At 40.5% G+C, this 17,768-nt stretch overlaps 1 protein-coding gene and 1 long non-coding RNA gene across 3 annotated transcripts in view; both read right to left on the reverse strand.

Moving 5' to 3' along the window:
* GRM8 (glutamate metabotropic receptor 8) overlaps positions 1-17,507 on the reverse strand; it is a 755,100-nt gene extending 737,593 nt beyond the window's left edge. The window contains exon 1 of the mRNA XM_042971356.1: positions 16,931-17,507. Coding sequence (XP_042827290.1) covers positions 16,931-17,440 — 510 coding nt within the window. The 5' untranslated portion in view covers positions 17,441-17,507. The remainder of the gene's footprint in view (positions 1-16,930) is intronic.
* On the reverse strand, positions 7,594-9,532 carry LOC122234562. Of its 2 annotated transcripts, none has more exons than XR_006212359.1 (3): positions 9,246-9,532; positions 8,335-8,589; positions 7,594-7,723 (listed from the first exon to the last, which is right to left on the reverse strand). It is a non-coding gene; the product is annotated as an uncharacterized LOC122234562 (long non-coding RNA). The 2 variants fall into 2 exon arrangements; XR_006212358.1 differs by having other exon boundaries at positions 7,594-7,728.
* Positions 17,508-17,768: the final 261 nt, after the last annotated feature.

A 17,768-nucleotide genomic window follows, 5' to 3' on the forward strand; every position in this document is an offset into this window, starting at 1 on the left:
CTCTTCGTCTGCCAAGGTACAGGAAATAGGATGGGAACTCTGTTCTCTCCCCACATATATGAAAATGTATCGTCTGTTATTCTGATGTTGATAGTATCATAAACTTTGGTCCCAATATCTCTACCCAACCATTCAAAGCTAGACTCAATGGAAATGAGGAGTAAATCAAAGAACCTTAATACAAATACGTTCATTTTGTCATCTCTGCATTTGATCTAGAACTTGATCCCACATGTTGAGGAAATGCTATTGTGCGTCATATTTTAGTTTGGGAAAGGAGTAGGTGCAAACCACGTATTTATTTTAATGTTCTCAGTGTTTTCCTGAAGTCCAAGTAGTTTTACCACATCCTGCCATTAACTTCAAAGAATAATTTTGTATACATTCATCCTTCCATGGAAAACTTCCTGATACATAAAGTGCTATGGCCATCTGTAATAATACAAATTCTTCCCATCCAGTATCCTCCTTGGAAAACATCTGGAACAATAGAAAGCTCCCATCAACACTGCTAAAGGAGTACACACTTCCCAACATTTCCCAAGGAGCTGTGTGACCACTCCAGGAGCAGGGAGGCCATATGAGGCCATGGGTAGTCAGACTTGATCCTTGTATTGAGGTCACTGCCCACTGAGGATGTGCTGGCCAGCCCATCTGCCATTCCAGCCACTCCACACTGAGGCTTACAAGTGGAAAGCTTACAGAGCTGAGGTTCTGTGTGTTAACTCTTCTGCTCAAAAGCAATCTTTTAGAATAGCAAGGAAAAATGGATTTAACTTAGAACAGAGTTAAACTACCAGCAGGATTGTGTTCAGGGGGAAGGAAGCCATAACAGAAAGGATTTAAAATCATACTGTATGAAAGGCTATACAAAACAGTGGTTAAAATCATGAGCTTTTGCATTTGTCAGACCACGGTTTGAGTATGGCATGGCCACTTACTTTCTAAGTCAGTTATCTAAGGAACCTTAATAAGCCTCATTTCCTCATCTGAAAACCATAGCTATCTGATGGAATTGTGATAAGGATCAAATATGATCAGGCATGCTAAGTGTTTAGCACAGCACCTGGTATATAGGAAGCTTTCAAACGTTAGCTTTTATGCTGTTACTAGTAGGAGCAGGTAAACAATAGGAACTTTGAGCCTAAAGAACTCAAGACTCAGGAACAACAGGGATCTGCAAACATTTGAAGGACTGTATGTCTCATGAAAAAGATGTATCAGAAGACAGGAGCAGGACCAATGGGTAGAAGTGATTGACCATGACATCTGCCCCCCTCTTAAGCACCAGGATTGCTTCATCTGGTCCAACTGGCTAGATAGGCTTCCCCATGCTTTATGGAATTAAATCATTCTGAAAACTATTCACAGGGGAGAAGAAATTCAGGTCAGAATAAAGAAAAAAATTATTCCATTACAAAATGGAGTGGACAGTTGGTGAGAATATTGCATCCCCTCACTGACATTGTTAAATCAGTTAAGGATGCATTCATTTGGTACCTACTATGTGCCAAGGACCATGCCAGGCACCCTCAGGAACATAAAGATGAGTCCGGCATCTTTCTTACTGTCAAGAACATTATATTCTAGAGGGGGGTTGGGTGGAGACATATGTGACACAGTTAAGAGGAGCAAAAGGCAGCACTGAATGACTATGTACCAAGGATCTTAATAGATTAGATTCTGCTTTGAATGAAAAGCTGTAATAGAAGATCTCAGAAATCCCTTCCATCTCTAAGGTTCCATAATGGCAAGTATTAGGAGAATAGGAAGGGGCACCTGGGTGGCTCAGTCAGTTAAGCATCCCAACTCTTGATTACAGTTCAGGTCATGATCTCACAAGTTCATGAGTTCGAGCCCTGCAATCCGGCTCTGTGCTGACAATGTGGAGCCTGCTTGGGATTCTCTCCCTCTCTCTCTGCCCCTCCCCTGCTTGCGCTCGCTCGCTCGCTCTCTCTCTCAAAACATAAACTAAAAAAAATTTTTTTAAAGGAGAACTAGGAAAAACAACTTCAGAAAAAAATATTTTGCACCAAGTTTCCTAAAACATGTTTTAAATGTTGGTTAGTGAGTATATTTGAAAACAGTGGAACCCCACTAATGAATTTAACTGAGTTACATAAAAAAAAGCGCAATGCAAAACTATCCTTTTTCCTTCATAAGAATCATTTTCCTTTTTTTTAATTATTGTATGTTTACTTATTTTTTGAGAGAGAGAGAGAGAGAGAGAGAGAGAGAGAGAGAGAGAGAGAGAGAGAACAAGCAGCGAAAGGCCAGAGAGAGAGGGAGACAGAGAATCCAAAGCAGACTCCAGGCTCTAAGCTGTCAGCACAGAGCCCAACACAGGGCTCGAACCCACGAACCGTGAGATGACCTGAGCCAAAGTCAGATGCTTAACCGACTAAGCTACCCAGGTGCCCCAATAAGAATCACTTTCTAACAGAAAATAGATTCTTTAAGGATAATTCTCATCATGTAGATGTGATCAGCATATTTATAGGTTTTACATTTATTTACCTTCAAAATCCTAAACTTGTACCACTTTACTAGAATGAAATATTAAGGTTATTAGTTTAAACATCATGAAATTTTAAAAATAAGGGGTTAAAATAATATTTCTTCACCAACCTTGGACCACTACTGTATGTTAGATCACTGATTTAATATCCGTTTTTTTATCATATGCTAGGCCTAATACTGATTGGTACAGTCTGAAATTTAACTGTAATTACAGTCCAAAAATACAGGTTTTCCTTTTAGTTCCCCATAAGTCAGAGAAATACATAAAAGTAAATATAAGCCTGAAGCTTCAAATCCCAATTCTCCCAGCATGTGTTTAAACCCACCCTGATTCACATGTAGACCCTTGGCCCCACGCTACTCCCAGGACAGTGTTGGCTCAGAGCAGCATGGAGGTGACAGATGGGGCATTCAGTTAAGAAGTGGTGCTGGGTTATTTTATTTTCGTTAGAGAAGGAAGCTGTGGGAAAAATATTCTCCACTTAATCTATTTTATTTTCAGCAAGGTGTTACCTGTAAATACTAATTTATACGCATGCAATACTTCACTAGGTACTTTAGCTGCATGAATATAAATGAAATAAAGTAATCCAAACTAAAAAATGGAATTTCCAGTATCTTCATTTCCTCGGGCAGAGGGGGAAAAAAATCCAAGGATTTAAAATTCTATCCCAGTGGTTTCAAAGACAACAAAACATCTCACATCTAGCTCCCATTTAAATCAGTGGGGTTACAAGAGTAGAAATTACGAGTTAAAGTACTGCAGCATTAAGAAGAAAAATAATCACTTACGCCATTTTCAATTTAGAACCTACATCCAAATCATTCAAAACACTTAACACTTAGAATACTATAAATTCCCCAAATTTTTACATTTTCAAGATCTATGACCACTTTGTGAAACAGAGGAAGTACAGATATGATTACTCTCAGTTTAGTGAGGGGTCAAGAAGATAGAAATAAGAAACTGTGAGCCTCTCAAGGATGGTGGCTTTCCTTATTGGAATGAGGCAAATAAAATTGATTCACTGATACTGTATTTAATTTCTCTCTCAACAATTAATTATATATCTATGCTTAATAAGAATATGAATAGTCAAGATATGCACGTGACAGGGTGCCTAGGTGGCTCAGTCGGTTGAGCATCCGACTTCGGCTCAGGTCATGATCTCAGAGTTTGTGGGTTCCAGTCCTGGGTCGGGCTCTCTGCTGAGTGCACTCTGTGCTGAGTGCTCGGAGCCTGGAGCCTGGAGCCTGCTTCGGAGCCTGCCTGGAGCCTGTGTCCCCCTCTCTGTCCCTCCCCCACTCATGCTCTGTATCTGTCTCTCAAAAGTGAATAAAGATTTAAAAAAACAGATATGCATGTGACAAATGAAAAAAAAATTTTTTTGATCTTATGTTTCATGGATTTCCAAAGTACAAAGAATGGGGATGGGGTAAGGGTTTTCCTGGGTCCACTAGCCCCCTCCTTGAATCCCACAGCAACTCGCCCCTTTATCTATGCCTACCCCTGACTGGGGGCTGGGCATTCTGCCCTCTGGATGCTCTATACACACTTGCTTGGATTTTAATAGCGGTCCCAAATTTTGTATTCAATGGGAGCAGGGAAAATAGCCCTTCAACCTTCCTCATTTTGAATCCTCCCAGAAGACTCTTAAAGTGATCCTTTCAGGTTTTATCATCCTAGGAGAGACATGCTATGAGGAAGGAACATGGTTTTCATTTACTTCCGTCTTCACTTAGTTGAACAGGGCCGTGCATCAGGTCAAAGGTTCATGGGACTTCCCACGCCTGGAAGAGCCTTCCTCCTCTCCTAGTCTCTTGGTTGAGAGGCTCCTACTCATCCCTCTGGGTCCAGCCAAACCCCACATTACCACAGGAACCCTTGACGGATAACTGCAACTTCTTCAGGTGAGGTCAGCCTTTCTTTGAAACCCTGGCACCACACTACAGCCCTTACAATATTGTTTTATGTCGTTTGTTGTTATTTTATATATTTCTCCCCAACTAGATCTAAGCAACGTAAAAGCTTAAAACCTACTTTCATAGCTGTTCCCTAGAGTGTCAAACATGATGCATATACCTACAAGATAAATACATGAATAAACACCTGCTGGGGGATTGATTTACTATTACCTGTTTCACCTGTTAAAGGAGGTGAATAAGTGAATACTATGCTGGCATTTCTTCATCTTATTCTGCTTCTCTTGGTGGAAAAAAGGAGATTTAGCGCTTACCAAGTTTAAAGAACTAAACCAAGAACTATTTGGCATTATCTCCCAACACTCTGATAGGATTCTGTCCTTCCTAACAAGACCTCACTAGAATTCTGCATTATGAAAATTTCAGTTCTTTTTCCCTATGAAGTCCTTTCACATGTGAGTAAATTATCCATGTTTGAAGTGAAAATTTACCGGGGCATAATTGATAGGTATTTGACTGAATTATTCACATTGTAAATAGGTGGAAAAAGATAGGTCATAGTGTGAGTCCAAATTTAATATATTTAGTTCCACTCTATTTTTCTGGTTATCCAAAAATGAATATGACTTCGAAAGAAAGTACCTCTGAATTCTTTCAGTGCTTACATTTCTGACATTTGTATCAGAAGGTGATAGGTACAAATGTTATCCAATTCATCCCTAGGAGAAAGAAAAATTACTCTCTCAATAAAAAGGTAGCGTTCTTGGTCCAGAGTGAGCCTGTGTTTCTATGTTGGGATATTGTATCAAACACAGAAAAGAAAGGGAATTCTAACCGGAAAGACAGATTTAAAGGCTGCCACCCAGCTCTAGCATAGCCAGCTGCTTCTCCTCAACCACAACTCCACCTCTTGTACTTTCAAAGTGGGGTACCAGGAAAGAATCCAAAGGAGAAAAATTCATTTTTTTTTTATTGAAACCTAGTAGCATTTTTGTTTGAGTGCTGGAACAACAGCAAAATTAGCACAGCTTATCTTTGGGTCATCCAATCTTTCCCTTGGTTTTCTGATTATTAAATAAAACGGACTCCTACCACCTAACACGTGGATTTGCAAAGAATAACAGTACCACTACTTTTTTAGCTCAATTGGCTGGAGCATGGAGTTGGCAAGGTCCCAGTCTCATGTCTAGCCTTCAGAAAAATTAGATAGCCTTGCTCCATGCCAGAGCCTATTTGGACCTATTAATTGTGTTGTTTCTTGGTCAATGACTACACCTCTAATGCTAACCTCCCATTGTTCACAAAATAAGGCAAGTCAGGACGAACGGTTGAGAAATTGGAAAAAAAGGTATAACTCAAAATGAATATCCTACTGATGGTGGACATCAGTATCTTCCTTCTCATTATCATTATAGCAAACATTTATGGTGCTATTTTCCAAGCATCTTGCTTAGGACTCCATGCACTTTATCTTGTTTATCTTCATTTAAAAACTTATGAAGGAATTAGTATTATTATCTAGTCTTTATAGATAGAGAGATTAACCAGCTTGCTTAAGGTAATATAGCTAATAAGCATTACATCAGAATTTGAACCCAGGCAATCTGACTTCAGAGCCTGACCTATTTTATATAATTCATATTAATCTGTTTTACTCAAGAGTATCAGCACCACTAGATAAGCATATTATAATAATCTATAATGTGAAGAGACAGCCCCTTGTAATAAATATCTATAAACCACAAATATCTGCACAACAAATCTGCATAAGTATGAAATGCCATTTGCTTTATAAACAATATAAATTCAAACGTTCTCAGAGCGAAGATAATAAACTACTTTGAGAAGTTTTACAGAATTGTCACAATGTAAATACGTAAAGTGTAAGAAATAGTACAAGCACGAATCAAAGCTAGAGTTTACTCTCAGTCTACCTGAAAGGAAGCAAAGGTGAGAAGCCGGAGCAAAAATACATCACCATCCTCACATCCCAAGGAAGCCCAGTGTGGCACTATGGGGGACACAGAGACAGACCCATGAATTCTCAGAAGCTGGACATAACCAATAGATCTGGGGCTATGTTACACCAAGGAACCCCGCCTCCCAAGCACAGAGGGAAGCCTAGGAGAGTCTTGGAAGGAGACTAATGACCAACGTGGAGAACACATGCTTATTAGCTTGCTGGGCCTAATGGAGTAAAGCAGCAGAGTTTGGCCTCATTCTGGAAACAGATAAAGGTTTCTTTGGATGATGCTATACCTGGACTCCTTCCCACCCCACCAGCCTGGTGCTCACCATGTACTTAAAATACACAAAGATTTTGTGTATGTTTTATGTTAGGAAGAGTGCTTAGAGATTAAGGAAAATCCCCAATTACAGCTAAAAGAGATGTCTCTGTCTTTTGCCAGAGAGTGTATTCTATCACTTAAATTGGTAAAAAGGCCATTTTTTTCCCACCATGGGGAAAGAAGGGCCTCTTGTGACCCTCTATTGATTAAGACTGCTGTGGAATGTTATTTGCAATCTCATTGCATAATGGGAATCAGGAGGTAGCTGTCATGGTTTCTGAAGACAAATTGCTGGTAGCTGAGACAAATCATAGTTTCTTTCTTCTTTTACTGTTCTCAATTCCCAGTTAATGTGTATCTTACAGTCTAAGTTTCTTAAATCAGTCTGCTCTACTGTCACAGGTAGTAAAAATGAGTAAAAGTGGTAATCTGAGTGACCCTGCTTTAGGAATCATGTTCAAGTGACCATTATGCTGATCATTACTCCTGAGCTATGCATTATTTAATAAGGAACACAACTTCCAAAAGGGCACACAATTAAAAGTAGATCCATATAGCAGCTGCTGTGATTATGACCAATATGAACAGAAATCCAACCAGGCATGAGTCAAAAGAAAAAAATCTGCTGCCAGAGAGAACATTGTTAAATCTCATTTTTGTTTTGTGTACTTTTACTTGCTAAGTCAGCCAGCAAGTGATTTATATGGAGCAGTGGTTCTCAAAGTGTGGTCTGCGAAACAGCGGCATCAGCATCACCGGAAACTGTTAGAAATGCAAAATCTTAGACCCCAACCCAGACCTACTGACTCAGAAATTCGAAAGGTGGGGCTCAGCAATCTGTATTTTAACAAGCCGTCTGGGTGGTTTTGATGCATGCTAAAGTTTGAGAACTACTGGGCAGGAGCCAGGGGACAGCCTTTGGATTGTAAGTCTTCCTAGGAAGGTACACCTTTGGTTGCAAAAAGTTATCTTGACGAGAGTCTGGGAAGAACCTGTTCTGAAACCAAATAAAACCACCACCATCTTCAATTCTGCTGTAAACCTAAAACTTCCCTAAAAAAATAATGTCAATAATTGTTTTTAAACCAACCACTGCAATAATTAGGTTGAATGGGTAGGTAGAAAGAAGAGCATAGGACTTTCCTTGTGTGTGTGTGTGTGTGTGTGTGTGTGTGTGTGTGTGTGTGTGTGTGTATCCTGACTTGCTCTAGAGAGGTTTTCAGACAACTTCTTAAAAAATAAATAGCAGCCAGGGCAGGGGCAATGGAGGCCTGTGCACTGTTTGTTGGCTTGGCCTGAGGCACCGGGCTGGAGGGTGAGGGCGCAGCGGGGCCGGGACTCGGATGCCACCTCCAGATGGGGCCCAGGGGCGGCAAGGGGGCTGCCACGACACCAGGTGAAAATATCTTCCTGTTTGTGCCTAACTTCATCCGTGAGTGCTGCAGGTGGCTCCAGATCAAACGGGAGGGCAAGGTGCCTTGGGCAGGCTTCCTGATTCCACCCTGTCTGCCCTGTCTCCCAAGGCTATGCAGGATTGCCTTAGCCATTGTTTCTTTCTACTTAATGCCCTGCTGTCCCCTCACGACCTCCTCCTTCTACTCACTCAGCGGACTTCTGGATGATTTCCACAGACACGCTTCTCGAACCCTTAATCAAGCCTCAAGCCTGCTCTGTTTATCCCTTGTGCTGGAAATGAGCTCTTCTACTGCTCCCTCCACCTGTTCAATTTCTCCGAGGGACCTTGAGTTGGCTCTGTGGGTTTTTCCAAGTGGGCCTCTGGATCACCGCCCCTATAGCTGTGCTCAAGTCTCTTATCAGTGTCCTCCATCTGGTCACAGCTGCACACAACATGGCTGGCCTAGACACAGGGGATGGTGACAGGAAGAAGTGACCTGGAAACCTCCAACCCCTGACTGCCCACCTACCCTGGAAGTCTCACTGTGCCCACACAGCTCCCCTCTCCCTCCTGCGAGGTCCCAGGCTCCCTTCCTCCTACGGTGTTGTCCAGCCTGCTAGGAGAAGGGTCAGCCTCTTTGGAGATGTCATGTTCTCCAAAATCCTGAGGACTGGTCCCACCCTTGGGATTCCCAAGGACCTGGACTTCAAATCAATAAGGATGCTCAGGAGACCTCACCCATATAGGCAGTGCTCCTGAGACACCAAGAGGCCTAAGGACCTGACATGGTGGCACCTGCTGACTTAGCCCTGGGGTCTGGCTTGGCCTGAGGCTTTAGGGACAGTTGAGTGAGGGAGATGGGGTAGGGGCCAGGTTTCTCAAAAGTCAGGGAATCACACCTGGGTGGCTCAGTCAGTTAAGCATCTGACTCTTGATTTCGGCTTAGGTCATGATCCCAGGGTTGTGAGATCCCACCCAGCATCCAGCTCTGCGCTGTGTGGAGCCTGCTTGAGATTCCCTCTCTCCTTCTTTGTCCCTCCCCTGCTTGTGCTCTATCTCGGTCTCAAAGATAAATAAATAAATACTAAAAAAAAAAAAAAAAAGGCAGGGTATCAGACCTGTGTCCCTGGTGCCACAGTCAGGAAAGAAGAGGCCCTGTAGATCCTTCCCATCCTGGTCTCCTGTATCCATCTATACTGGCTCTGAATACCTAGACAATAAAGGGGGGGAGAGAGGGGGTAGGACAGGGGCTTCATTCTGCAAGACTTGGTTTCCTTTGAGATACTCTCAGACCAGGGCCTGGGTTGAGGGAGAGCTTGGAGAAAAAGAAAGATTTATCTGGATGCTTTTCTCCTAGTTGTTAACTGACTGGCTTTGTCCTATCATTCCATGGTGACCTCACAGAGGGGCCCTCCCTGCCACCCAAGCTCATGCCCTGTTTTGCCCACCTCCTTTATTTTCTTTATGACATGGTCACTCTCTGTCTACATTTATTTGTACACATTTTCTACACCCACCAGAATGTAAACTCCCGTGAGGACATAGATTTTTCTTGTTCCTTCTCTAGCCCCACAGTGAAGATTAACCTTAACCTGGCCTGTCATAGCCGCTCAACAAATATTCATGAGCAGAATGAATAGATAGATAGACAGACAGCATCCAGTCACAAGCCATTCTCTTAGAAAGATTCCTCACTATTTTCAAAACAACCTCATTATTTAAAATACTCAAAATTTAGGCATTAATCACTAAGCAAGCTCTTAAGATATCTTCAGAATTCACTGTAGGATTTCAGACCCTACACAGTTAGAAAAAAGGAAAGTAAGATTAACTTAAATTCACCAAGTTTAAAATCTGCTGCACCCAACAAGAGTCATCATGCTCCTTCAGCATTTCAAGCACATGACCCCCTACACTGACTCTCTTACTTAATGTCATCAACAGCCACAGTCTGTGATGTGTGCCTGTGAGTCTGTCTTATAGCAAGGTGTTTCGGTAATTCATTAATTCAGCCCCTTTGTTGTTCCATAAAGGGGCCCTATGGTTCCAAAATTCACTTGAGCTATTGTGTTGAGATGAGCCTCTAGTACTGTTTTAACTTTTTTTCAAATGACAAATAATCTTAAGAAATCAAAGGGAAGTAACCTATCACTAAGGGATTTTTTAAATAAATTACGGTCTATTCATATAATCAAAACCCAAGCAGCTGTTAAAAAAAAAACAAAGAGGTTCCTAGTTCTCAATCCTACACAAGTATTAGAAGCACCTAGCAGTTATTTAAAGTATACCAATGCCAGGGCCCCACCCCAATTTCACTGGTCTCGGATAGAGTTTGAGCATCCTTTTTTTTTTTTTTTTTTAAGCTATCCAGGTAATGCTAATGTGCAGCCACGGTTGAAAATTACTGACACAGAACTATATTAACAAAATGGAAATGTCTCCCAGATTATTCCATGAAAAAAGTCATAAGACATATATCTTTTAATAAAATTATGTGTCTGTGTATATAATTTTACTGATAGATATGGGTTTAGATGCGATCTCCTTCCATTTTACACTATTTACTTATCCATTGCTTAAACTTTTCAAAATGAGAATGTGCTAATGTCTTTTGCTTATTAAATTTTTAATTTTAAAAAACTGTTTAGGGAAAATGTGGATTTGTAGGAATATGAGGAAGCACATGAAAATAGTAACTCCCAAAATATACTATGTCTCCTACTTTCCGCACTGCTTCCTCCTTCTGTTCCTTTCTCTCGAAGAGTATAAAAGTAAAACAAATAAAATTCCATTTCTGTCCTATCTACCCAACACAGATTATTTCCAATGTTTGGGCCTGGGGTGAGGGAGAGAGTATAGATGGAGGAGGTAGAGAGATACAGTTCATTCATTCATTCATTCATTTAGCAAACATTTATTGATTCCCAGACAGGTCCATGCTAGGTGCTGGAAATATAGCAACAAACAAGAGATCCATGCCTTCATATATATCATAGATATATCCTGCCCTACTGGAGCTTTGTTACATGTAAACAAAGAAACTTAATCTAGTCAAGAGAAATGAGAAAAGACTTCCCAAAGTAGATGTAGACCTTCATCCTGGAGTTAATGGTAGCCATTAAGGGGTTTTAAGAAGGGAACTGCTATTACCAAGTCTGTATTACATTTATATTTATAAATATTTATTATCTGACTCCAAGTTGAAGTGCCAGTGACCAGGGGCAATGCTCACTTCCCCCAACACTCTCACTTAGAGCCACTATAAGAGAGAGTACCCATCATCTCTCATTTGAGGTGAGGGGGCTCCTTACAAAGTTAAATTAGAGCTTCCTACAGTAGCAAAGGATTGGCTTAAAGAGTTCACCTTTCAATTTATTTGCCATCAAGTAATATTTAACATGAAATGTTACCTCCTGCTGAGTTTACTGATTGGGCACATATCTCTGTCCATCTAAGATGAGCCCAACTATGGCAGATTTATTTTGTCTGAGTTTACAGTTAATAAAGTCCATTGTATGCAACAAAAAAACTTGCAAAATACTTGTCTTTATGGAAGTGGTTGCTACCATTCATAGAGTCTCTTGAAAGAAAACACCTTTGTAAACAGAGCAAGGTAGGTGAAGACTCCCAGGGTAATGGGATATTTCACTGTACTTCATTTACTTAACATTAAAGTCAGTTTTAGCCATTTATAACCAGAACACTTGCACATGGAAAGAAATTATCCCACCCACAAGAGGATTTCTATTTAAGTCTCATTTTATTGCTTTGGGAAGTAGATACTAAAGACTACTTAACTATCCTTCAAGAGTAGAAAGTTCATTCTCTAGGTAAAGTTAACTAGAAAAACAAAAGGGAGAGAAATTGTATCTAACATTGTCCTTTTATTACCCAGATGCATCTACATGGACATTAATGTGAATGGTTACCTCCAAGCATCGATGTTATTTTTAACTTAGAATGTTCAATCTTTGCTCAAAGTAAGTATATGATTAGTGTTTTGAGGAACAGAATTGCTCTAATTTAAAGGCAAAGGCTGGAAAATGTTCTAGAAAAGGGGGGAATCTAAGCTCTTTATAAAACATATGAAAATTCCTCAAAATTGCTTTTTAAAAAATAATTTAAATTATGGGCTTCTCAGTCAACATTTCCAAAAGGCCCCCTAATTCTTTTTTAATTCTTTCCAAACTACATAATCTCCGAGAGCCTGGCCCCTCTTTTCATCGGTGTCTCTGCAATATAAGAGCCACTAGGGTGGCATTTTCACTTCTAGACACATGGGGTGAAGCAGTTCTGGGTTTGCTATTCTGCAGTTACATGTCACATTATCCTAATTGATACTACTATTATCTAAAACCATTAACTTGCTGTAAGGATTAAACAATCACTGAAGTGACCACTCTGCCCCCATATTAACCCATATATGACATGTGTGTGTTTTAAGGCACAGCAGTGCTTCTAAAAAGTTCAGATCATTGAAGTCTTCATCTGTGGCTATCAAACTTGTTTTCACTCCCAACACACCTAAGAAATGTGAAATGCTTCAATCGGTAGAAATGATTCTGGGGGTGAAGGGGAGGCATATACTCACACACTGGGTCCTGTCATTTGAGAAGCGTCGGAGTTGGTTTTGATAAGTCAACACACCCCGAGGGGGCAATAAGGAGAGAGAGCCATGTAAACCTCACCTCAGGAGGATGAAAATCACTGGTTTGGCAGAGCATTCATTGTCCTGTGGGCAGAGACCACAGGACAGCTTCTAGCTCCAGCCCCCTGTCCAACTCGCCTCTGAAGTTAAGAAGGCTGACTTTTTTTCATTAGACTCTGGGTTTTGGTAGGAAGAGAAGCAAAAATAGAACAACATCTCTTCCCTCTAGAAAGGAGTAGGGCCAGCTGTGCTCCTGGGCAAAGGAGGTGGCCACCCACGAGGTATAGTCTCTGGTGGAGGAGCTAAATGAACCTCTCCAACAGTTGCCTGAACCCCCTTCACAAAGACAATTTATCTCATCCCGCTGTTAGAGATCCTGCAGAAAACAGAATCTTCCTGGCTTAAACACAGACATACTATATGCAGATGACTGATGATACATAGCTCCTTTCTTGCAACCAGGCTTTGATTAGAACGTAGAAGGATACAGGGTACAGGAGAAGCTGCCACAGGAGGAGCAAGGCTGAAGTAAGAGGGAGATGCCTAGAGGCCTTTGTCTCCCACGTGACTTAGCCCGGGCAGATACAGCAGGTGAAGACAAGGCTATTCCAGGGTTGTCCAAAAAAAAAAAAGACAACTAAGACATCTGGATATTACTTCCACTTTTAGCACAAGTATTTTCTATACAATTTTAAAACAGGTTCTGGCTGCACTCTAAAACCTTCAACTAATGTTTATTGTCAAGCAGGACAGTGAGTGAATTCATTAATTAAGGCCTTTGCATCCTTATCATCACTTTTGTTTGTGTGGTTTCAAACCATGATGCTCTACCTTTTTTTAACTCCATTAATCTAGGAATAAGTGGCAATATATTGATATCTGTACATCTTTTTAGATTTTGTGGGTCTTACGCTGTCCTGAAGCGGCCCAAGAGCCATAAAACTGTCCCAAATGTTCACTTTTATTCAAGTCATAGCATTTGGCTTAATCACACTATTATTTTTCAAAAAGAAATTGTAAGCCAATCTCCAATGCATTAATTTGTTAACCATTCCTTTGTTAACTATTCTAACATTTCATGGCAGTCCCAACATACGTGTTTAAACAGAATACATTCACACATAAAGTGAGACATTTTCTATTCCAATGACTTCATCATTTCATGATTAATATCAGTGTAGAGTGCTGACTGGAGGTCTCACATAAATCATCAAAGCAAATTAAAGTAGCAAAACAATATAAGTTACAATTATCAAGTTCCCATTCATGTGGTTCTAGGTTCAGCTGGAAGATAAGCTAAGTACCTACATTCTGTCACTTACTTTTGAAAGATACAATTTTTAGGCCCCAGTAATTTGATTGATAAATACATTTGCTTCCACATAATAAATGCTCACTCTGTGCCAGTGTACTCATTTTAGTTATGATACTTACCATAGCTAACACCCCTCGTGGCTAAAAGTCACCCACTCCCTAGGATTTGGTCAAGGGTGGCAAGAACAGTCCTCTATTGTGCTGACCACTATCTTAAGAGTTGACCTGGAGTACTGGACTCTGCCCAGGGAATCCATGGTAATTCTCCCACCTGGTCAAATAAAGTCCCTCCGGAATTATTCAAGACAGTAAGGAGAGAATTGGCCAGCCAATGAAGAAGAATGGAGCAGAGGGAAGTTAGGTTGAGACCACATAAAAACAAACCCTTCAGATGGTCTGAAGGTCCCTTTGGCAGCTCGAGGAGACAAAGGACATGGGTTCCGGTGGAACCCTTCACCTGTATTTTCTCATTAAATCCATCCTAAAACCTAACATGATGTTATTATCCCCATTTTATAGATAAGCTGATTCTATAGTAAAATTAATGTTCACAATCTTTAGAAGGTTCAAATAAGCAATTATCGCCAATACCCCACTTCTCAAGTCCTTGTCTACTTTTGGCTGGCCACCAGACTATAGGAAGGAGACAGGATTCATAGGAATTATGATGGGATTGCTGGGAACCAGAATTTAGTATATAAGGGGAGGGTAACAGAAGGCAGGGAAAAGATGCTCATGAAGGTTTCCCTCTTCTCAAAAAGTGGGTGTTGTTAAGGAAATAGAGAGTGAGAGAGAAAGAGAGAAAGAGAGAGAGAGAGAGAGAGAGAGAGAGAAACCAAGAAAAAGACTCTTAACTATAGCAAACAAACTGATGGCTACCAGAGGGTGGAGGGAGGTCGAAATTGGTGATGGGGATTTAAGAGTAGTACACTTATCATGATGAGCCCTGAGTAACATACAGAATTGTTGAATCACTATATTTTACCCCTGAAACTAATATAACACTATATATTAACTATACTGGGATTAAAATTTAAAACTTCTAAAAACTAAACAGAATAAAACAATACAAAATAAAAACAAAACAAAATAATATAACAAACGTAATAACATAACATAACATAACATAACATAACATAACATAACATAACATAACATAACATAACATAACATGTGGGTGTTGTTGAGCCACAACTGCTGAGTTAAGAACAGAAAAAAGATGCTTGGGAGCAACTGGGAAGACAAATCAAATCAGAGAGGAAAAAGATGCTGGGAAAGTAGCTAAAACTGGGTACCATCACAGAGCACAAAATGGCATGCAGCTCAGAATTGAGACTTTGAGGAGAAATTCTAGATCCCCGGATGTGGTGAGAAATCTGGAAAATCCTGTACAGGCAAGGGGTCAGCTAGCCCAAGAGAAATTATTCTAGAAATGACAAATTCGAGCACCTTTGGCTGCCTATTTTAATCTTGTGTCCTTATCATTGCCAAAAGGCTCTTCCCAATGTCCTTCGAAATGTCTCCAGCATTCCTTGAAGCCTGGTTTGTGCCTCTTCAATACTCCTTAGACACAGAGAGCTTCTGCTCAGCATCCTCATTTCAGAAAATTTCATCAGCCTGAAAATGGTCATTAGGCTGCCTCTTAGCATTCTGTCTTCTAAACTAAAGCAATTCATACAAAAGCTGGACGGCCACTTAGGGGGAGGTTACAAAGAAGATTCCAGCCTACAAAGTGAACCAGACTAGATGGTCCCCCAAGATATTTCCCAAACCAAGAGCTTTCGATTCAATTCCTGTCATCTTTTTTGTGAAGTTTTCCATCAATTTGTTCATTTTTGTCACTGTATCAGTCACCTGTCCAATTTCTCCATATTCTTTTAATATCTTTAAATATAATATGCACAGGAACAGTTTCTCACAATATAAAACAAAGCCTCATTAATTCAGAATAAGTCGGAAAAGTCATGTCCCACTAAGAAACCAGTAAAAAGTATTTTCAATTCAAACAATTGTCTCCTACAGAACACTACATAATAGATATTGATAAACAAAATGATAAAGTTAATGAAAGACGGTGACTTACAACAACTTTATTTTTATGGCACTTTATACTTTTCAAAGTATTATTCCATCTTATTTTGCCAATTTTACTCAGTATATAAATGCAATTTATAGGTAATAGATCATCAAACCTATATCAGAAAGGCTTGCATTATTCTGCTAAACTTGAACTTTTAACTCAATATGAATTATATATAATTATTCCAAGTCTGCATCAGAGCAGTCTGAATTAATGAGGTTCTGCTCTATTGTAGCTATTATAAACCTGACAATTTTATGGCCATCTTATATCCCAGGGTGTCATTTCCATCCACACATTAGTAATACTGTTTCTTCATACAGGAACTTTTGTCATAACAGAGCATTCCACTTTAAAGAAGCTTCACCAAGTAAATTATCTTATATCTCAAACATCATAGAAATGTTTTACATGAAAAATGTGCTAAGATTTCATTATACTCTCTAAAAATACTTGCTTTGACTTAAAATGAGCATCAATAAGGAGGATATCCCAAGATGTTAAGGACTCAACATGTCACAGAAATTATCACCTGTTTGTTCAGGGAGGAAAAAAGAGTCATAATTAATCCAATTAAGTAATGGAGCTAAATCAACACATGTATAAACCCAGATACAGAATCCTCTAGTTGAGTAACCTGGTGACCCTGAGAGGGTCTATGAGAATCTTCACCATGTTCACGTTCTTCTTACACCTGTGGTTGGAGCCAGAACAGTTTATTGTCTTGTCACAATGATCAGAAAGACAATGCCTTCACCTACCTTAAAAAGTCTTAAAATGTTAGCAACCATGATGGACACGGAGCTTGCTGCAGCACCTATGACACCAGAAATCTTGTCAGGCTTGGTGAAAATGGGTGGATCTCCATTAGCACACTTCACGTCAGAAGCGTCTTTCTCTATCAATGCCTGCACGAATGTTAATGACTGCTCCAAAGCATACGTGTCCCTGGAGCACGTGTCAAGGATCCGGACACCCAGAGTAATATTGGAGAGGAGATCAGGGTCCTTATTAATCTGGTCGATTGCATAAAGCATGGCCTCCAGTCTGTGGATCCCCTTTTCCTTCTTCAGCTCCCCACAAGGTACCCCTCTCTCTCCCTTTGCGTGGACAGGGAAGAGACCCCCCAAAATGATGTCCCCATCCACTCGTATGGAATGGGCATACTCCTGGCTGTGAGTTCTTTGCATCATTGTGAGGATCCAGTAGAACTTGGCCGTCAGGAGGAAGAAACAAGGGCAAGAGGCTGATCGCTTTCCCTCGCATACCATTTTCTCCACAGGTGGTGTTGCAACCCAAGACCCAGAGTTTATTCTTGCCACAGAAGAAGGGGCACCACCAGAGGCTGCACCTTCTGGAGGCTACCATCAGGGCCCATGGGGGAAAAGGCTCTGTGGGTTTCAGCAAGTTTTCTTGATTTCAATGTCACAGTGAATTTCCATCAGACCCCTAAGGTTCAATTTTATTTCCATATAAAGTCAACTTGCCTGGAATGGTGCAAAAATTAGAATAACAGCTGAGGTTCTGAAGGTGGGATGAGGTCAACAATTCACGTCCTTGAAGTCAGCCCTGTAGCAGAATTATTCCTGGGAGGCAGGG

This window comes from Panthera tigris, chromosome A2 (assembly GCF_018350195.1).
Source record: "Panthera tigris isolate Pti1 chromosome A2, P.tigris_Pti1_mat1.1, whole genome shotgun sequence".
In the NCBI taxonomy this organism is placed as follows: domain Eukaryota; kingdom Metazoa; phylum Chordata; class Mammalia; order Carnivora; family Felidae; genus Panthera; species Panthera tigris.